This window comes from Myiozetetes cayanensis, unplaced genomic scaffold (assembly GCF_022539395.1).
Source record: "Myiozetetes cayanensis isolate MyiCay16 unplaced genomic scaffold, myiCay2020 scf13, whole genome shotgun sequence".
Classification (NCBI taxonomy): Eukaryota; Metazoa; Chordata; class Aves; order Passeriformes; family Tyrannidae; genus Myiozetetes; species Myiozetetes cayanensis.
The window spans coordinates 2123898-2145936 of record NW_026086937.1 but is presented as its reverse complement, the minus strand read 5'-3'; the positions used below and the strand labels follow the sequence as shown (position 1 = coordinate 2145936).

Below are 22039 nucleotides of genomic sequence, written 5' to 3'. Positions count from 1 at the left end.
TACAATTACAGTGAGCAGTGGTGGTAATAAGGAAGCTGAGGCTGTTTAGGGCTGCTAAAGGTAATGCTCGTGAATTTATACCTTCAGTCATGGGTGCTGAGCAGAACCCGGCCCTTGAAATCAAAGCAAATCGAAATTATTAATAAGGGGTGAAAAAATGGGGAGCTGAAAAACTGCAAGTGAATTTTTCAACTGAGAATTCTTAAATTATTTCTCAGTATAGTTGAAGGCTAATACTGATTTGCCTGTGGTTAAAGGTTTGTGTTTGAGCAAAAGGAATGTTTTCACTTGTGAAATTCCTTATCATGAATTCCTGCAGTTAAAGCTCTGGTTTCTAAACATCTGTCCTAGACATTTGCATTACTAGATTTTTCAGCTGTGTTCTTTTCCCAGAAGTTTTCAAGTTTTTTTTAAAGTTTTAAACTTTTCTTTTTCACTTTTTTAATGGGTGTTGTTTTCTTTTTCTGTGATTATTTTGGAGGGAAGACAACAGGGATAGTGGCCTATTTTTCTTGATATCCTTTGAGTAGGTAATAATGTGAACTGCTTGTTCCACAAATAAGTGTATGTGTCTTAGCTTAGTAATACAGGAGTGTCAGAATGTTACTTTACTGGGAAACAAATAAAACCCCAACCTTTGTTTCTGGGTGTGGTCTAGCTGTTATCACAGTACTTTTCTGAATAAAATTGGTTTCCTGAACCTGAACACCTTTCCCTGGTGATGTTCACACCTTGGAATCGAAACTATTTTAAGGCTTTTAAGAATTCAGTTGTTCTGAAATAGCAGTTTTGTTTGTGTATGCACTTGACTTTCAGAACTCACCACTTCCAGTGACACAAGCAGCGCTGTGGTTTGGTTCAGTCCTGAAATAGTGTGTTGATTGCAGCAATAAGTACTCCTTAGGGGTAGGGGGAGTAAACACCCCGTGAGTGAAGGTACCTACACACTGTTTGGGAGATGTAGAACACAGAGGAACCCAGAGGCTGCTCTGTAGAGGGACAGGAGGGGTGAACTGTAAACACTGGATTGAACTTCACTGGATGCACAGATGTGGTGATCATTTCAGCGTGAGGGAGAACCTGAGTATGTGAGATTAACATTCTCTATTTCACTGTTCTGTTTTAGAGTTTCTAATGCTTAGGGCTTCCTTCCACAAGTCTGAATCTTTGAGCAGCAAGTCTGATGTGGAAGTTTGAGCTAAGTGAATGTCAGTTCCTGCAGTCATTAAATAAATTGTGGTTTAATGTAGTTTAACCTGTGAGTATCTCAGGAAGTCATTTGGGATGGGTAGAGAACCAACTGGAATAATTTCAGGACAGAAAAATTAAACAGAAGTTGCAGAGAAGACAACACTTTCTCTGTGTGTGCCCTCATTTCTTCCCTTCTTGTACCTACCCAAGGCTCTGCAGCTCTGCAGTGCTACTGTGTGTTCTTGTAGAAATGGCTGTGAATGGCTTTGGCAGGTGAGTGTAGTGCTGCAGGCTGGGACAGCAGCAGAAACGCAGCATTTTGATGTGCATCTTGGAGATAAACGGCGTCAAGTGCTGTTCTCTTGTAACCACCAGTCTTCCTTTTCAGCCCTTACTTTGGGGAAGAGTTTTACTTTGAGATTCCGAGAACATTCCAGTGGCTGTCCTTCTACATTTACGATAAAAGTGTTCTGCAGAAAGACCTGCGGATAGGTGAGTGTCAGTGAGGTGCTGTCTGTGTCCTGCATAACACTTGGGCATCTCCAGTAGCATTATCTGTAGGATTTAGGGATACAGTTATTGGGGATGCATTTTTCAAAGCACTGTGTATGGTGCACTTAAATGTTTCTTTACATTTTGAAAAGCGGGATTTTGTTTCCTTGCTGTATAGTGTTATACTGAAATATGTTTATTTTTTAGGCTAATAAGACATTTTATAGTCTTATTATGATCTCAGTACTTTTATCTTTTTATTCTACTTGTTTCTTCTACTTCTGCTTCATTGGAAATTTCAGTAATTGTTGCTACTGGTAGATCTTTAAAGAATGAGTTGTGGAATAAACCTTAAAACTATTTATAGATAATTTTTTTCTCTGTCAGTGCAACCTGTAACTTAGTGACTTACAAAGCATTTTGCAGCAACTTATGTAGCTTAGGTGAAAAATTACAGGAGGGGGATTTTTTTTTTCCCTCCCTTATTGTGTAATGTCTTTATTGCAGCTGATGTTTGGATACAGTTGCTATAAAACTCGAACAGTCTGCTCTGGAAGAAGCCTTCCCATTATTTGAATTGAGGAAGGAAATAATTTGCACCAGGATGCCAGATAATTTGGTATAATAACAGCTTTCCAAATAGCAGTCAGAAAAGTAAAAGGCATCTACTTCAGTTTCCTGCTCAAACATCCTTCAGCACCATTTCTGTTCTCTCAAATCTGTGATGTTATTTCCAGCCTCAAGTGTGTTCTTTATTTTACTTCTTATTAGTGAGATTCAAGATAACAAATGGTAATTAATGTCATCAGGTATTATATAAAATACTTTTCTGCTTCACTTATCCATGATATTCCTTGTTTCCATGGTTTTTTATATCCCATCATAAGCTTAAAAAAAAAAGGCATTAAAAGAAAGTTTGGAAAAGATCAAACCTATATAAATATTTGCTCTGTTCAGATGAAAGTGATGTTTATGCTTATCTCTCCCTCCCTCAGGAAAGGTGTCAATCAAAAAAGAAGATTTGTGCAACTACACGGGAAAAGAGAACTGGTTTATGCTTCAACCTGTTGATTCTAATTCAGAGGTCCAGGTAACTATTAAATTGCATTTTGAAAGTTAAATACAGATAAGGTCATGTGATGGTAGAGGTTTGTGTGGAGCTGTGGTAGATAGGGCTTGGCATCTGTCTCATCCTCCTGAGACAGTTGTGTCTTTCAGTTTGGTTACAGAATAATGCATATTTTGCACTCCTAAGCTGGCTGTGTTGTTCCTAATGGTGCTTAAAAGCAACTGTTTGGGAAGAGTCTTAACAATATTTTGGTGTCTAAAATGCTTGCAAGAGGAGCCCTGTACTTGAGACCGGTGAATGATTGACAAAACTCCTGAATAATTCCTTCTTTTGTCATTTTTGCTGTGAACTGAAGCAGTGACTGATGATGTGATGTGAAGTGGTTGGTCTCTGAAACCTGAAGGTACTTGTACTGTGCCCATTTATCTTATCTTGAAATACTTCTTGCATTCAGTATCGAACAACTCGCACTTCAGAGTTGTATTTTGGTCCGTGGTCCAAATTCTTGGGACAGGCTTGTCCCAGTAGTAGGTAAAAATGAGATGGCTCTAGGAGTTGTAGCAGTTCTCTTTTTGGTTTCAAGAGCACAATAGTGTTCTTGAGAATCTCTCAGCCTTGTTGCTGTGATAAACTATTAGATTTTAAGAGTTTTTTCAGATTTGCCTGAGGGCAAAAGTCTTAAGACTTGTCGGTGTTTACATTTTCGAGTAACCCGAAAGTCCCTCTGGGTAGGGAGAACCCTGTCTACTTCTACAAGAAGTGAATGTGCACAGGATTCTCATTATTTTCCAGGATTAATCATCTGTGAGCTGTAAGTTTAGCCTGCAGCTGTAGATAGGAGGGCATATGGTTCCTTTACATGAAGAGAGATTTTCCAAATGTCTGAGTACCCCTTTCTCTTATTTATTGAAAATCAGTCCTCATTCGGTTAGGACAGAGTGGAATAGAGGAGTTCATGTGGAAGAGACCTACAAATCATCTAGTCCAGCTGCAAGTTTTCTCATTCTTCCCATTCTCCCATGTAATCAGAGAGCACTTTCCAGGTATAAACTGAAAGGCAGTTTCTGCTTTGACCTCTACACATTGTCATGGTTGCTGGGGTTTTTTTGTGTCATAAAAATTAAAAACTTTTTATTAAACTTGCTGATTTCTACAAAATAAAACTGAATTGGGGCAGTGGAAAAATAAACAGACCGACTGTTTTCTAAAACCACCTTGCTTGTAATAAATTTAGGACTTCTCTAGAGTCACAATTCAGTCCTAATGCAGAAGCTGTAGACCTGTTGTTTTCTGTTCTGGATCACAGCTGATCTGAAGTGGAGGTGATTAAAAGTTCAGCAGAGTAAAAACACTGTATGCTTGAGTTCATATCAGTTTGTAATGAAAGAAGGATTATAGGGGTTTCCTTTCAAGTGTGTATGGGAGGAGAGTGGCCTCTCCCCAGCCACTGAAAATATGTAAAAATTACTTAGATTTTAGAAGGCATCTGCTCTGCTGCCTTTTTTGTTTATAAAATCTTAATTTATCTAGTTTGAAATGGGGTCATATGGTTAAACATGCCCTTGATCTTTGTAATTCAAGAAACTTTTATAGAGATTCGATCTGTACTTGCAAAATACATTGATAAGATCAAAGTCTTTCACTCACTTCTAAGGTTTTTCAAGGTAGTTCTCTTTCTTAAAATTGATAGGATTTATAGTTAGTGAGGTAGTGAACTCCATCTTCCTCTGGTCAGTGTCTGAAAATCGATTGTTAGTCCATTTGTGAAGTTAAGAAGGTACCTACCTGGCTCTGAACAGCCCTGAGATGTATGGATGAAAGGTGCATTCCCACGAAGGGCACTGTTTATTTGTTGTGTAAGAATGGCTGATTTCTCTGTTCTGAACTGAACCCCATCTGTGCAGCCACCTTTCAAACCCAGTTGTGTGTTGTGTCAGAAGTTCTGATGTAGATCTGCAGATCAGCCACTTCAGGAAACCATCACGCTGCTCTCAGCAAACAAAACAGATTTGTGCCCAAAACTTGTTGGGGAAATTCTTCCTTAGGGCCACGTTGCAGCAGTCACCACGGTGCTGGCTTTTGAACAAACATCATCCACAGGTAGTTTGCAGGAGCAGGAAGGTGCTGTTTTACTGCTCCTGTTCAGTGCAGAACACCGTTTGTGGTTCTTGTTTTTAAAAGCAAAAGCAAGATGTTGAGGACATTCTCAGGATCTGTTTCCTAAAACTGATTAAATCAGCTATTACAATAAGTACTGCTGATGTTTTTTCATTTGTCATTCACAAACTTCTCCTTGTAAGGCTGCTGGCATGCTCCAGTATCCTGTTTTTATCCTGTAAATCTATTTTGCTCATGGAGTTTCTCTGCTTGACACATACTTTGTTAATGTACCTGTGTTCCAGTCGGTGTAGCAGCAGTTTGCAAAACCCTTGGCAGGCGTTCCCAAAGCAGTTACGTTTTTAAAACCGCCTCGTAAAAGGAGCTTCCCTTCTCCTCCCCTGTGACGTGCAGAGAGGGAAATGCAGCCTTTGCCCCAGGGGATTTACAACAACAACATTTCGCTCCTGTGTCAAAACATAACTGCTGCAGAAATGTGTGCAAGGTCAGCCCAGGGTTTTGCTTCCATTTTAGTGCTGGACAGCAAAGCTGTAGTGCAGATTAGGACTTGCTGCCTTTGCCACACTTGGAAATCACCTCCCGGATCCCTTCCCTGAGAATTTGGACTGTGGGCAGACCGGTGTCATCTGATGCTCCATTTAGGAAATAGCCAAATTCCAGGAGTACCAAGGAGAACACTGTTAGAGGGAAGATCCTATCAGTGTCTGACTGTCTTAGATGTGAAAGCCAGCACAAACAGCCAGGCACTGAAAGGAGCAGCAGGTATTTTTCAGGCAGTAGCTGCTTAGAGCAAGGTTAGGTCCCAAATTTTGGTCATCCCAAGGAAGTTGCAGATCGTGGTGTGAAGTTTTTGGAGCCTTGTATTGAGATGGTAGAGGAGGTTGGCCCTTGCTGAGTTCTGAAGTTAATCCATGATGTGCCATCTTTTATGGATCATTTTTACCTAATACACCCTGCCATATCAGAGAAAGAAAATGAGGGAGCCGGATTTGCCACCTTTTCCTCTCCTTTGGCTGTGTTTGCTGTTCCCTGAGTGTATCAGCAGCCTTCATGAGAAAATTGAAAGCTGCAATGGGGTGCACGACAGATTTCTAGATGATTTTCGGTCTGGTGTGATGGACAGGATTTCACAGCTGGACGTTAAATGCTGCTGGTTACGGCTACTGCACAGTATTCTGTTCTAAATATACCCAGCTGCCTTCAGAGTCCAAGGTGCTTTTAGAGTTTTCTCCTGAAATGTTCATAAATCCGCTGTCTGTGCAAGGATTGCTCATCCCATGGTTAGGACAAAACAGCTGAGAGAGACACTTGATACTTCCTCATGCTGAAGAAATACTTGTATATGTTAAATTTGTGGAGGGTTGACCAATTCCTGTGCTGTCTGCAGTTGGAGATGATGTTTCTCTATATCATTATCTCAAAGTTCAAGTGCATCCATCATACCCTACTTGCAGGATATGTGCTTTGGATGAGGTATTTTTTTAAAGTGGTTATATTAGAAATACATTAAATAACTTCTGTCTGTAAAGTATATTACTGTTCTAATTCCTGCTTTTAAAAGAAAGGCTTTTAAAACTGTGTTTCTTTTTTTTTTCAGGGAAAAGTTCACCTTGAATTAAAACTGAATGAACTGATAACAGATAATGGATCTGTGTGCCAACAACTAGTAGTACAGTAAGAAAATACATAAATTCTTTAAAATTTCTTTGTTTGTTAGAACATTATGTGGTTTTTCTCTCCTGATCCTGTGTGTCTGCACAACCTGTACCAAGAGTATTTCCATATGACATTCCCTGGAGCCTGCCTTGTGAGGGAGGGGTGTTTGCTTAGGGAACTCCTGCAGAAACTTTTCACAGCTGCTCTTCTCCATTGCTGCCAAAGCACTGGCTTTTATTAGGACTCTTAGGATTAGTGTCTCGTAATTCCAGTGGAATTGTGTCTGATGAGAAAGCTGGGAATGTCCAGTGCAGCTGAGAGCCAAAACTTGCAGTGCTGCTGCCACTGACAGCACTGAGCTGCTACTGCTGGTGTTGGGAACAGGAATTGCTTTTTCAGTAGTAATATTTTGGGTTGATATCTGAAAATCCACTCCTCGTTTTGCTTCACAATTGTTTTCTCACGGTTAAGCATGATAAGGAGTGTTAATGGAAGAATGAAGTGCAGGAGTTGTGGTTCTGGAGCAGCATGTTTGTCACATTTCAACATCATCAGCAACGTCACGAGCTTTCACTGCCGAACTGAATTTTGACTCCAAAGCGTAAAGATGTTAGTGTGTCAAAGAGCATCACAGGAACAATTAACTTTTGGTATATCTTATTTCAAAAAGACAAATTTTTCCTGGTATTAAAGCAAAAGCAAAGAGTGAGAAATACTGGAGAATAGTAAATCCTGTATTGCTATTTTCAGAGCTTTGTTTGATAATGATCCATAATGATGGCTTTGGAGTCTGAATATCCAGGTTACAGTTGTTAGTCACAGAAGGCCAAAATTCCACATGTACTGGGCATTCTGTTTCTTTTTACTCATTGCTACAAAGCTAATGCAAATATAGCTGTACAAAAATGTTTTGACACTCCTAAAAAGTTTATCTTCTAAGGGCGTACTAGAGGATACTGATTTCTGGAAACTGATACTGTCCTTTATTTCTGAAAGTCTGACAGCCCTCTGTGTCACTTGCCTGTGAGAGATTGACTTTCACTGAAGAGACCAGTGCAAACCAATAGCCTGGGGATCAGGCAGATGGGCAGTGTTCTTGTGTCTCAGCAGGAGGTTCAGGAGAACAGGCCACTCTTAACTGCACTTCAGAAAATAAAGGCTTTTCTGCACTTGTCTTCAGACAAGTTGTGGGATAGGCCATGTGAAGAAAAGGGGGATTATAAAGACTAAGGGGAAATGAAAAACTCAAAAGTAGTAAGAGTCTTTAATTTTGCTTTCCAGCATTGTTCATTAGCTTGGATTTATTTGAGTGGGATTTTTTTATTTTTTAAATCTTCTTTGAGAATTCAGATGGAAGGGTGGGTTGTGTTGTGAGACTGCAAGGACAGGAAATGGTGTGTGGCCTTGTGCTCGTAGTGCCTTGTTCAGTCGTGTTCAGATCAGACTCAGTGAGCAGGGGGAGACCACTGCACTGTCAGTCTTGGTCATGTAATTTGTATTATGAAGTGAAGATTATGTCCTTCCTGTTTTAGTCAACTATCTGAACCGAGGGGAGTAGTTTAGTTGGCTCAGGACCCTGCCAGGTCGTCTCTGCTGTTCTCTTATTTCTTTTGATATGCAAAGGGAAGCTGGTTCTGTGATAGAGCTAAGCCAGTGAACCTGGGAATGCTTTAGCAGCTCTTGCAGGCTGATAATTCAGATAAAATGGAAACCTGCTGTACATCAAGGAATCTTTATAACTTAAAGGTAATTGGGAATGTGTCTGCTTTTCTAGTGGGGAACACCTTGGTTCATTGGGAGTCCTGCTGCTCTTATTTTTTCCCATTTGCAGCACGAAGGAGAATTAGAACAGCTTTTTCCCCATGGACTGTTCACCACCAAAAGCTGGCTGGAGCTTTATGACTTCCCCAACTTAGATGTCCTTTTTAAAATTTATTTTTTTATGTGTTCATGCGTTTTTAAGTTTAAAATATTTTTATTTCTTTTAAAAACACGCTTGGATTTTTCGCGCCGCGAAGAAAAGTTGCTTTAGAAAGTTACTGTTGCAGATTGCAGCAGGAAGTGGTTTACTCACCCTCTTAGGATCTCTTTGTGACGGAGATGATTGATCAGAAGGTTCTCTTTTGATTGCTGTGCTCACTCCCTGACACGTGGGAGAGGACTGTGCGTTGGACACCGCGCTGTTACATCAGTGCTTGTGAAATGCATCAGAGTTCCCTAAACTAAAAATGTTTGTTAGTGTTTTACCCCCCAGGCTGATAGCCTTGAAATAGTTGGATGCATTAGTCATACACTGTACATAAATATATTTTGGATGCACGTATGAGAGGATGAGAACTAAATCTCTCTGAATATGGTATTACAGAAATGGGTGTGAGGGCGTTTTTGAGACCCTTTGGTCTTAAAGTGTGAGGAACTTACAGAAAACACATGTGGGATTATTCCATAGAAAATTTAAACTCCTTAAAAATCTACTTATGTTGTTAATTTCCCATGATAATCCGTAAATGATGCACTGATTGCTGTGTTTCACGAGTCACCAGGCCCTGAGAAGACACTGCATTAGTCGTTCCTTGAACAAAGCTGAAAGATGGGAAGTAGAAGCTGGGATGGAGGTAAAAGAAAGACAAGGAGTGGGCACATGTGTGTATTTCTGTCCCTGACTTTTCCTTATCTGTCCTAAACTGCAAAAGTATTGGCCAAAGAAAGAAAAAAAAATTGTATATTTTACTTCATATCCAAATTAATAGTGTCTCAATGCAGTGAGAATGGCAAACCTTTGAACCTTCACCAGGTAATTTTTCTGTGGGATAAGAGAATTCTAGATACCTGTGCTGGCTTCTGTGCATGGGGAAGTTGCTAATGAAGTTCAGATGCAAAATTACAGCTCCAACTTTCCTAACAGGAGATTAAAGATCGTGTTCAGTGCACACACAAAAGCAAGTCATTCCAGGGCTGAGATTCTGATCGTGTCACCTTTCTGTTGGTGGCAGAACCGAAGCAATAACTGGCTAGGCATGGATTCCTGTTGCTTTGATTCTGGAAACGTGGTTTAAAAAGGAAGCAGCCTTTTTTGCTGGTCTTCTAGATGGGATTTATGACGAGGATTGATTTAAAACCTCAATTCCAGTCACTTTTTTTGGCATGCAAGCGTTAGTTAATCTTCCTTTGGTGAAGGACTGTCTTAGAGGTCACTGAGATGGGCTAAGCCCTGATTCTGCACATAATGTTTGTATTAATTGCAAACTTGCTTTAGTTTAAGCTCCATACAGGTTAAGATCAGAGCCTGTGAATTAAAGTCTTGTTTTGTCTCTTACAGTAACTGTTTCCTTTTCTGATGTGTGAATGAGGAGGGGGAAAAGATGGTGCAGGAGATTACCTGCTGACTCAGTGTGGGCTGATTTTTTCAAAGCCACAAGAGCATGTGTAGTAACACATTTCAGAAGTGCAGGTTGCAGGTCCTGGTTCTGGGAGTCTGTACAAACAAGTTTGCACCTTTTGCTGCTGCTGAAATAGGTGATGCTTGGGCAGCTTCTTGCCAAATTGGGCACTTGGATGGTAGCACTTGCCTTCCCTCACTTCAGCTGTGAGAAGAGGTTTTGTGTATTTACAGTGGGAATACTGGATAGCCCAGAAATGGTTTATTACAGCTAAACTTTGACTTCTTTGCACACACTTTTCTAAATCAGTGTTATCTTAAATTGACCTGTCAGTTTGTTACTGTCCTGTTTGTACTTCATCTGCTCATCTGAAGGTGTTCTAGGGAACCTAAACATTTTTTTGGGAGTGTACAGCTCCTAATGGTTGCAGCTGGGGAGGTTTTGCCCTTGGAGAACTTGGGTTGATTGGAATGGTGGAGGTTGAGTCCCTCAGTCACTGAGGAGGTTTGGTGAGGACTTATTTTCATCTTGTGAGCTGAATGTACACCAGTTATATCTGAAAGGCTCTCATTTCCTGTGTGAAACTCCTCTTGCACAACAAACTAGTGAGAGGTAAAGCAAGAATTAATGTAAATTGAAGCATGTCTCACACTGTACTGGAACTGATCCGTAGTTTGAGAAAAGAACAAAACTCCTTCTGTTTTCTTAGACTTTATATAAAGATACAGTACTTAAAAATATAAAATAGAAGGCTTCTAAATTCCTGTCTACCTTTTTCAAACTCTATGCATTTATGCTTTTTGAATGACAATTGCTTGTACCAGCCTAGGTAGATGAAATGATTTGTCAAAGCTGAAATATTTGCCATGTGTTAGAGCTGTATTTATTGTTGTGTCAGAATAGGAATGTGTATTTAGTGTTACTTCTTTTTGATGGGTCAAAGTGTTTGACATGTTGTTGTTGCCTTTGATGGGGTTTCTTGATGGCTGTTTTCCTGTCTAAGGAGGCAGCATTTCCAAGCACTGATTCTTTGAGGAAAGGCAGCATTCTGGTGGAATTTACCAGCTGGAAAACTTAGTGAGATTGCCCTTCTCCATCACTGTTAAATCTGCTCTAATCGAGCCACTTAAACCATCTTCAGAGTTTTTAACCATGTTTACTGGAGGCTGTTTGTTGAGCAGCTGGAAAGTGTCTGGAATGATTCAGTCTCGTGTCCTCGTCCCGGGGGAGCAACGATCCGGTTTGGTGGTGCTGAGTTGATTCCATGGCTCCCTGCCCCTCTTGGCTGCTGCCTTTGGAGCTTGGGAGGGCTCCTGCACCGCCAGGTTAGCTCAGCTTGCCAAAGTGACAGCTGGCTCAGACCCTGACCAGCTTTGTGTGGGGTCAGTAAATAGAAACACCGGGGGGTTCAGCTCAGCTGTGCTGTCAGATATTGTGTGTAAAGCAGACTGCAGGCACGACCTGGAGCTGAGGGATGGGCATGGCGGGCTAGCCTGGAGTGAGAGGTGGAAGGGGAGGAGCTGAGACAAATCAGAAGCAAATTCTCGAGCCTGGTAGGTGTGAAAGAGGAAGGTTTGTGAATTTGGGAGCTGATGGTCAGGGGAGGTGTTGGCCCAGGATAGGCTGGCTGAGCTGGGCAGGCCACGCTTGCTGTCAGCAGAACTGGGACTCGTGCAGGAGGTGGAAGGGGAATGCCAGAGCTGCCCACACAGGAGACTGAGTGGAGCATGAAACCAGCTCCGAGTGACAGATCCCTGTGATGAATCCAGAGATTCTGGTTCTGCTGCAAGGCTGTGTCGTTGCCAGTACAGTGTTTTTCAACTTGCAAGAAGTCACAAACAAGCTTTTCTGTAGTTTGTGTGGGTTGTGGTCAAGCTGTAAGAAGACCTGGGGAGAGCAGAACAACCTGTAACCAAAAGTCCAACAGCCTTTCATCTGTTTGCTAGAGAAATCCAGGAGCTTGGTGAACATGGCACAGGCTGGAAGAAGAAAACTTGTATTGTTAAAATAGTTCAGTTCTCTTCAGATAAGTTTGGCTGATCCATCTGCTGTGAATTCCCGATGAGATTCAAGTTGAGGCTCATTTACAGGCACACTCATTGCTCTCACCTGGAAAGCCCGAGGAGCTGCAGAACGGTCTGTTCAGTGCCCAGAATGCCCATTAGTCTGAAAGAATCAAGTCCTGACTGCCTCAAATCAGATCCCCCAAATGACTGACGAGTCTAGACAGTTTAATTTTGTCACCACTCTTCTGTGCCTCGTGTGTGTTGGAGGAGGAATCAATTAATGCTCGTGAAACAACTGGATGCTTCAAGAACCCTTTTAAATGGTGGGTTTGAAATCACTGTGGGGTTCATTGTGATTCAAAAATTATTGAAATGCTGAAGGCCACGTGCTTGATAACTGGAAGAAAAATAACAAATGATTGTGCAGTGGTTCAGCACTCAATGTTCCCTGAACTGGCTGAGACAAAGGGACTTTTGGGGGTGAAAATACCATCTGGTTTATAATTGTGCATACTGCAGAGAGGGTGGAGTTTTGAGTCAGCACGGGAGTGTTAGTGTCTGTTGTTTCCCCACTTGAGTTTGCAGCTCCTGTTACTCTTTCAGCACCGTTTTCCTACAGTACAGAAATTGTTTACTCGAATGTGTGTGGCTGCTGTTGCTGTGAGGTGAATTTAACTTGCCCTGCACAAGTAGATTCCACATTGCAGTATTGGAACATTCACTTAATTGTTTAGATGAACTCAGAGAAGTCTGGTTTCTCCTTAAGTTACCTAGCTTCTGGATTTTATTCAAACTGGCAAATTTTGACAACTGAAACTTACTTGCATTCATTTAGTTAAATTCCTGAAACACATATTTTTTAAAATAGATTATTTAAGAGAGATCAGGAATACAACATTCAGATCTCCTTTGTGATTTGTTTGTGAAATTTTGTAATGGGCTGAACGTTTCCACGAGTGGTAAATGAGTGCTGCAGTGTCCATGGTTACATTAGAGCATCATTTGGCCAGAAGTCTGGTTTGTGCTATGAATTCACAACCTCTTCTGCTTTGCTATTGTTGTTCCAGCTGTTTTTGGTTAATGCTCCTATGTGGGCAGCATCTGAAGGCTGGGCAGCTTGCTGAGCCAGCTCTGTGTTGCTGCTGTGGTGATTCAGGAAGGTTGCAAGCCTTCAGAAAAGCTCCAGAGAAGGTGTTGCTGTGCCCATGAGCATCATTTACCAACTGTCCTGTCCCTTTTGCATCAGGAGTGGTGAACAGTGGGCCTGTTGAACCACCACCTGACCGCCTACTCCATGAATTATGGAAGAAAAGTGTGTTTTTAAAAGGGCTATTTTAACCCTGAACATGGGATGTTGTGGGAAGAATTTGAAAATGAGCCTTAAGCAAAATTTCAACAGTAGAGGTAGAACTAGAAACTGATAGTTGGGGATGCTTAGTTCTAAATAATGTTTCAGGGTGTGACTTTGCATTTCTCAGCATAACTCAGAGTGTAGTTTATCCAAAACAAAATGTTTGAATCCATTTGAATGCCTCCTAGATGGAGCTGCTGCCATTGGATGAGGCCAAATGGCTTCTCGTGGGCCTTGAGAAATCAAATTTAAAAGTTCACCAAGTCTGCAATTTCTCTTAATATAGCAGTTCATTTTACTTAGGATTTTGTGATACTGGAATCTTTATCAAAGTGCTTTATCAAAGCAGTTCCAAGACTTTTGTTCTCACAGAGCCCCCTCAGTTTGACTGTACACTTGAATATTGCTTTGAATTGCCATCCAGGGAGCTGTAGTTACGATCTACTCCAGGTACTGACGTCATGTTGGATCGATGGATATCTCAGTGTGCAATGAGGCAGGACTTAAATAAAATTTTTAAAAAGAAAGGGTTGTTTGGGGGTCATTTCACTGATGTGCTGTTTGCCTTTTCCTCGCAGCATAAAGGAGTGCCATGGGTTGCCTCTTATAAACGGACAGAACTGTGACCCTTACGCAACAGTCTCTCTTGTGGGGCCTTCCAGGTAACATTTCAGCGGGGAATGAATCAACCTAAAATGCTGTGATTTTTGAATTGCAAAAGAAGGTCGTGGGTTTTGAGCAAAAGCTTTAAAACAGAAAAACCTTGAAACATCCCCTCTTCCACTGGCACTGTTCTTCCACCTTCCCCACCGTCACCTCAGGGCTGGGACGGTGTTTGGTCTGTCTGACTGGCCTGCACCGCTCAAGAACCTCTTGGCACTCAGTTCTTTCTTAGGTTTCTTGATTTCTGCACTGTGCTCCCTATTAATTTCTGTAAAATTCCCATATGGGATGATGCAGTGAATTGCTTACCTTCCCCTCTTCCTTGTTTTTCCTGATGTGGGAGTTTCCTCACAGCCAATGTTGAGCAGCTGGGGGGTAGTCGATGTTCTGGAACCCCTGCAGGCCCCCAGAGTTCAAATGTCTCCCTGTTTTGGATCAGTAATCCTGAATAACTGCCGGGGTTTTCCATTTAAGAACCATCCCACTTCCCACACATTCACTCTCTGCAAGTCCCTGCCCCATAAACAAGCCTAAGTTTCCTTTGCTTCTTTTCTTGCAACGTGAAGCTTTAGTCCCTCTGCTCTCTGCAGTGCTAAGGAATTGCCCCTGTGAGCACAGGACCAGAACATCTTCCAGCAAACTTGTTTCTTTCAAGGATTGTGGAAGGGTTGTCCCTGAGCAAGCCCTGCATGGGGCATTTTTTCCTCTTTGGTAACACGTGATCACATTTTTTTTTAGGTTTGCCTTGGGGTTCTTTTTGGTAGGGTCTTTTGGTTTGATTTGGCTGTTTGGGTTTTTCTTGTGCCCATGATCCCTGGGGGAAGCTTGGGGCTGATTGCCAGAGAAGGAGGATTGACACATATTTGCTGTTTGAGCCCTGTGATGTGGGTGGAAGTGGGAGAACGTTGGTCCCACAGAATATTTGACCTGTTGGTGTAGGAATATATGTGCAAATGTGACAGAAATTCCTGGTTAAGATTTTCCAGTCTCATGCACGTGTGACTCACATACCATGACTGGAATATTTATATGCCTGAAAACAGGTAGTTGATACATTCTTCTCCCTTATCTGTTTTTCCTCACATTTTATATTTGGGTTCCTTTTAAAAAGCGTTTTTATACTATCACAGGCCTTTGCTAAATAAAAAAACAAACCCTGTATTCTTTTATAAAATTTGTAAAATTAAAAACCAAACTCAACCCCCAAGGAAGGGGGGAGCAGTTGTTTTGTTTGACACTGGCAGTGATTGCTTTCCAAGAAAACCTCCAGTCCTGGGTAAGCCTTTATCTGTAAAGAAGTGGTGGGTATTTCCCCAACAGAAGAGGGTGGGGAAAAACAGAAGTTGCAGTAGAACAAGATGGGGAAAAGCTTGTAAACTGCAGGCAGTTTTCAATTAATTTAAATTTTAAATGCATTAAAAATTGTTGGTATATTTTAATGATGTGTCTAAGTTTTATTAGTTTGTGAAATTAAATGCAAACTTTGAGTTGGATAGATGCAGAATTAACTGGATACAATATTTCCAATTTTAGCTCTTCAAACTATATCGTGAAGATGAATTAATTATATTTTAAGAATTTTCCTCTCTTTCTAAAATAACAAAAAATGTGCTAGCTTAAATGACTGGGTCCTTCTTGAGGGCAGAATGTCTTTATAATTGTGTGTTGAAGTTGTCTATGGTAAAAATGTTACCATATTGGAACAGGAATGACCAAAAGAAGACCAAAGTCAAGAAGAAAACGAGCAACCCGCAGTTTAACGAAACCTTTTATTTTGAGGTAACTTTTTGTGTGGTTTTCTCCCTGTCTTATCTGTTTTGTGCAATCCCTCAAGTATTTTTAAGGAAGCTCTTCAGTGAAGAGCTTTTACTCTCAGATGGAAGTGCATGACATACTTAAATTTCTATCTGCCAGACAATGGCACTGCCCTTCAATTGCTGTGTGAAAAATGACTTCCTCACGAGCACCTGTGTGAAGGTAATTCATTATCTGGAATTACCTGCTGCCATCAGTAGTTCTGAGACAGCTTTAACCTGTCCTGTGGAATTCTAGTCAAATATTTTCCAGAAGATTGAGTTAAAAAATCCGAACAACTTACATCTTTAATGAAGTAGTGTAGTGATTATACCCCCCAAAAAAAGTTTATTTTATTTTAAAAAAAGTTAACATTGTTATTATTTAGGAGTTGGTTTAATTTTATAGAGGTTATCCTACAATAAATTATGAGTTTAAATTTTCATCTGATTTGTCTTGGTGGTTATAACTCTATTTTCATTTAAGCATGCTACACTGAGAGTTGGGAGGAGTACAGCTGTTACACATGCCTCAAATGTACTGTAATTTACTGTGTTTTGTGTGGAGTATCAACATCTGGTGTGTGTCTCAGTTACCTGAGTGTCATTTCCTGGGAAGGAAGATGTTAGGATAAAAATGTGCTCCAAACCACCCTGCTAACTTCATGACTTCTGATGGGTTGGATGGAATGGAGATTGCAGACAGTGTGATAGAACTGGGGCGAGAAGAATGGACTGCTAATTTGTTGTTCCTTTAAACCTTCCAGAACTAACTCCAGTCCTTTCTTGGGGCTTATGCTAAAACCAAAGAAATCATGTCCTGCTCCTTGTTTTTCCTAACACATCTCTCCTGTGACTCCCTGAGATGTCAGCCAGCCCTTCTTGCCCCATTTTTCACCTGCTTTCTGGCAAAAGGCACTTTGGTCAATAGAGCTTTCTCCTTTTTAGAAGGAACAGTAATTATTTCTCTGTGTTAGAGGTAGGGTTTTCTTTGATTTTTGACATTTATAATATATCAGGAAAAAAATGTGTTAATAGGAGGCATTTCCTTGCAGGTGACCAGGTCCAGCAGTTACACCAAGAAGTCCCAGTTTCAGGTGGAAGAAGAAGATATTGAGAAATTAGAAGTCAGGTAAGTCATGTGGATTAGAAAGTGCTTTCATAGAATCATTAATAAATCACAGTATTTCATCGTTGAGACAAGAAATATGTTTTATCTTAGAGTAGCTCCAGAGAATTGCTGATCAGACTTGCAAATACTCCAAGTTTGGTCCCCTTTTCTGCTCCTCTACCTTCAGAGCAGCTGTGTCTGTGTTTATTCAGTGTAGTCAGAACAGCTGAGAGCCTGACTGTGCTCCTGCACATCCATGCACCAAACCTGCTGAATGACAAAGCTCTCCAAGGCCAGCATGTTTGGGCATCAGGAGAATTTAGCAGTTAATTTTAATAGCCATCATAGAACTAACTCAGTACGTTGATTTTAGTTATTAACTATTAGCTTAATTCATTAGAATTGTGTATTTCTTTATAGATATAAATATATTTAGAAAAAACAATCATACCCCAACAAATCTAGTTGTCTTTTGTTTTCTTTTGTTTTTGTTTGTTTTGTTCTTAACACCTGCTGTCTGTCAGAAATGTCAGAGAGGTAAGAAGTGACAGAACAAAGCCAGGGTGCATGTCTGGAGTGGTTCCTTTGCAGGGTGTGAGCGTCCGAGCTGCTGCTTGGACAGACAAGAGCATGTGTTGGGGTGGCCTTGCAGTGTGCCAGGGTCTGGCAGGCAGACAGAGATGTAAATACACAGTTTAAAAGTTCACTGGAATTACCTCTGAAGAAATGTGCACAGTTTTGGGGGTGGAGGCTGCTCAGAACCCGTCCATATTGCCAGTGTCACTTTAATTTACTGATGCAAGGTCTGCAAGTCTAACTTTCACTGATTGTTTAGCTGTTCTTCGTGGGTTAGTCAAAGCCACTTGTTTGATTCTTCTTGATTTGTTCAGAATGGAGTGAGATTTCTAACATTTGCTGCCTGCATGCATGTGGATTAGTGCTGTAAGGCAGTTATTGTTAATTTATTTCTCTCTGGGGGAAAAGAAAATCAAACCATGTTCTCATTTTCAGGGTTGACCTGTGGAATAATGGGAATCTGGTACAAGACGTCTTTCTAGGAGAAATTAAAGTTCCTGTGAAGGTGTTAAGAAATGATTCCTTTCAAGCATGGTGAGAAATGCTGGTTCAGAAGTCAATTTGCTTGTCTTGCACATTTTCCCTTGCAAAGGCTGTGCTTTATTCTCCCTATCCATTAAACTGTGTCTTGCTGTTGTAGTCAGGGCAAAACATGTTTTTAGAGTTTCCCTGCTAAGTTAACCTTGCCAGAGGGTGCATTTGGCTCTTCTCTTCCCCCTCTGCCCAAGGTCACAGAAGAATTGGTGTGCTGGAGGGGCAGGTGCAGAGGGGGAGGACTGAGTGTAACCATTTTTTTGGTCAGCTTGCTGGATGTACAGATTTTTCAGCCTAACCTGCCAACTTGGGAGTTTCTCAGAATTGAATCACTTACAATTAAATTTCTAAGTTGGACTTTCAGAATGACTGATGAAGAGTTTATTTAATCCTTGAAGTATGGCTTTTTTTCTCCCTTGGGGATGTTCTAGAAGCACCTTCTGGAACTGACCCAACATAATTTCAGGGAAGCAGGCCCAGAAGCTGGAAGGGTAAGGTATGAAGGGAATTTAGGGAAGAAAGACTTCAGCTGGTAACACAGCAGCAATCTCCCTTCTGACTTTCCTGCAAGCAGGAACCCATCCCTCACCCTGTGCTGTCCCAAATGCTCAGCAGCAGGAAGTGATGAGGGCAAGAGATTTGAGTGCCTCAAAGTGTGTAGAATATTCTGCTTTCAGTGAACCTTCCTCTACAGAAGGAAGCCTGGAGGGAGCCCTGGTGTGTGCACATAGAAAATGCACAGGAAGGAAGTGGGGAGATGGGAATGAAGGGTAACACAGGCCTTGGCTGTGCTCTGTGTACCCACCTCAGGCCCTGAATGTCCAAGCTGAACTCAGAGTCTCGGTGTTTGGCTGTGATCCTGAGCAGAATAAACCTTTGTGCTGGGAGTTGCTGGTTCTTACCCAGTGTGTTGCAGACACAGACTCGTTCTGCCAGTGCTCTGATGGACAGCTGTGTGGCCATGTTAACATAATGACATTGCTCTGTTAACCACCTGCCAAGAGAGAGATTCATCAGCACCGGCTCGTTACCAGTGTGTTGAGTTTGGGGAGCTCTTTGGATTGGCCTGACTCACACCGAGTTCACTGGAAGGATTGGTAGATAGAGTGGGTTGTGTCTGCTAATAACCTTGCACTGAACATCCCCACATCCAGCTGTGATCTGCTTAGCAAAACCAGTTCTGGGATTAAAAAGAACTGATTGTTTATACGCTTACTAATTTGCATAATCTGTTTTTGAGTGTGGCCCAAGTACAGCACATAAAGCATTAGCACTACTTCTAAATATTGGGAAAATAAGCCTAAGAGTCATGCTGTTGAGTAGAGGTTCTCCTGGTAAATCAGTTTTACTTTGTTATTACCTTGCCTTCATGGGCACTGCATCTGATTATGAAAAAAAAAGGCAGTCTGATCTCTGGATCGTGGAGGCACAAACACACCTGACTGTAAAAGCATACCTGAAGGCAGGATTGCAGTTTGTTGGGGCCGATGTTGTTCTGTGACACTGCTTAAAAGCTGGTAAAAGTTTTGTGTGGCTGCACCTCCTGTTGGAGCAGAGTGGAACTGCAGCAAAAGCCAGTGAAGAATTGTTTTACTGTGTTTTGTATTAAGAGAGCAGAAAAACACCCACTTTTTTCCTTTATCCTGTTTCTCAAGAATGCAACCTGCTAATATTATGTATTTTTCCTTGTTTCAGACTAGAGCATTTAAATTCTTTACCTGGCTGTTCCATCTGCAGTGTCCAACACCCTCAATTTAACCTAGATGTGAAATGAGATGGTCCAGTGTCATTCCTGCTATTCCAACTAGGCTAAAAAAAGTATAGCCTATTTCCCTGTTTGGAAAGAGAGGAGAAGATAAATGGAAATTTCAGTATGTGCTGAAGATGTATTAAGTGCTGCTCAATATTTTTTCTTTTGTGCCTCATTTTTTCACCAGTTTTCAGACTTAGTGTGTGCCTACTGAAATAATTGGGATAGTTGATTGTAGAATTAGTCAAATGAATGAGATGGGAATGTAATGTTTTAGAATTGCCCTGTTGCTTACAGGTACTTACTGCAACCCAAAGAAAATGGAAACAAGTCTTCTAAAACGGATGATTTGGGATCACTTAGATTAAATATCTGTTACACTGAAGACTGTGTCCTTCCATCTGAATACTACACTTCCTTAAGGAACCTGCTGCTAAAATCTTCAGATGTTCAGGTACTTTTTGGAAAATTCCTTTAAAGTGAAAACTTCAAATGAATTAGGCAGTCCTGTGTGAGATACGAGTATGAATTACTCGTATCCAGATAATTGGGTTTGTTCCTTTGAGGTAATCACTTCTGTCACACCCAGATGAGCAGCTGGTAGAGCTTTTACTTCTGCAAAGTACCAGGATGTTCTTCTTATTTTAGAAGAGCTGGCAGAGGCAGTGAAATGACCTGTGCTGTGTGGCTGGAGGAGATAAAATACTTGTGTTAGTTGCTCTTTTCGACACTGTGTTTTTCCACTGGCTGCTATTGGCTTCCTGGATTTAGAGGTTTTCCAGGGACATTGATCCCTTATTGGCACTGAAGAGGCAGATAATTAAAAAAGATGGTCTGCTTCAGAAGTTGTTTTTAATTCTAGTTCTGAATTGCTTCTGCCTTCCCCAGCGTGTTGATCAGCATGACTGGATTTCTCCACATGGACACGGTGACAGAGAGGGAGATGGTTTGTGTAACACTGGGACAGGAATCAAATTAGAGTAGCCAGGCTTGATATTCTTAGGTCTTTTATAGCTTTTCATCCCTTCAGTGTTAGTGAAGTACTGGCAGAGGAGAAGAGGGATAAAGAGGAGGGAGATGTGACTGAAGTTTTTGCTGGCCCATGTTCAGAGACTGCTCCGATGGAATTCAGGAGTAGCTGAGTATGTAGGCAGTGGCAATCAGCAGCTCTCTTTCCTACTTACATGAAATATTTTGGTTTTGCATTGAAATTCCCAACTGTACAGTGACAACAGACACTTCAGAAGTGTGGGAACTTCTGATGTCCCCTGATTAGAGTTTTAAAAGTCCTATGAAGATACATGACATTATAGCAGAGCAATTGCTTCCTGCCTCTTACTTGCATTTGGGACAAAGCCATACTCTGAGCCTTTAGGGAGAAGGAGAAGGGTGAGGACCTGCTGAATTCCATTCTTAAATGTCAATTAGAGTGGATAATACCAATCTTCAATGAAGTAACTCTGCAGAACGGAAGCTTTTAATTGCCACGTTACACAGCAAATGTTGAAACTTTCTGTCAGGAAACTGTGTCTGTGGTCAGGTTAGATCTGATCTGCACTTTGTCAGAAGCATAAAAACACTGAACTCCTTCACTCATGGTTTCATACTCTGCTCTCCCAGCCCATTTCTGCATCCGCTGCCTACATCCTGAGCGAGGTGTGTCGGGACAAGTACGACGCCGTGCTGCCCCTCGTGCGACTCCTGCTGCACCACCACAAGCTGGTCCCCTTTGTTGCTGCAGTGGCAGAACTGGATCTGAAGGACACCCAGTATGTATTTCGTGCTGATTCATTTCATGCCTCCTAACATTTTTCTTCAGGGGGCTTCGTGACACGACACTGATAAGTAAGAGTGTTGGTTTGTCTCTCTCACTGTGTAAAACTGACTAAAGACATCCATCTTTTAATGCTGGTTTATGAAAACATTCATTAAAATCACTTTGAAGTCGGGGGTCAGAGTTAATGGTTGTGTGCAATTTGTAATGTTTTGTCTAAGAGCATATAGTTTTTATTTTAAAAAATTCAACCACTCTTCGAATTTTCCTGGCCATTGGATACAGACTTAGATGGATCTGATTAAATGGAACATTTTTTTAAATTGCTAAGAATCTTATCCTGTTTCTTCTAATATGTGACTTAAATGAGAGCTGCTGTTTTTCTGCAGAAATTCCTTGTAATTAAGAACGTGTCCAAGTCGTGGTGTGTGGGCTGTGAATTTGCAGTTCTGTGGTTAGGGGGGACATGAAGAAGTAGCAGCAGCCACTGAGGTGCCGGGTCATGGCCAGTGGAGGTGTGGAAGGGATTCTGTCAGCACAGGACAGTTCAGTTCCAGGCTGGCTTGCTCTTGATT

The 22039-nt window shown here is 41.3% G+C and overlaps 1 protein-coding gene across 4 annotated transcripts in view; it reads left to right on the top strand.

Moving 5' to 3' along the window:
* RASA2 (RAS p21 protein activator 2) overlaps positions 1 to 22039 on the top strand; it is a 42410-nt gene that overhangs the window by 8247 nt on the left and 12124 nt on the right. For 3 of the 4 annotated variants that reach the window (XM_050307917.1, XM_050307914.1, XM_050307915.1), the window contains exons 3-11: positions 1580 to 1683; positions 2679 to 2773; positions 6468 to 6544; positions 13842 to 13925; positions 15633 to 15705; positions 16775 to 16851; positions 17842 to 17940; positions 19988 to 20144; positions 21311 to 21459. In XM_050307917.1, coding sequence (XP_050163874.1) covers positions 1580 to 1683; positions 2679 to 2773; positions 6468 to 6544; positions 13842 to 13925; positions 15633 to 15705; positions 16775 to 16851; positions 17842 to 17940; positions 19988 to 20144; positions 21311 to 21459 — 915 coding nt within the window. Of the gene's footprint in view, positions 1 to 1579; positions 1684 to 2678; positions 2774 to 6467; positions 6545 to 13841; positions 13926 to 15632; positions 15706 to 16774; positions 16852 to 17354; positions 17368 to 17841; positions 17941 to 19987; positions 20145 to 21310; positions 21460 to 22039 lie in introns of those variants that run through there. The other variant, XM_050307916.1, reaches the window with a different exon arrangement.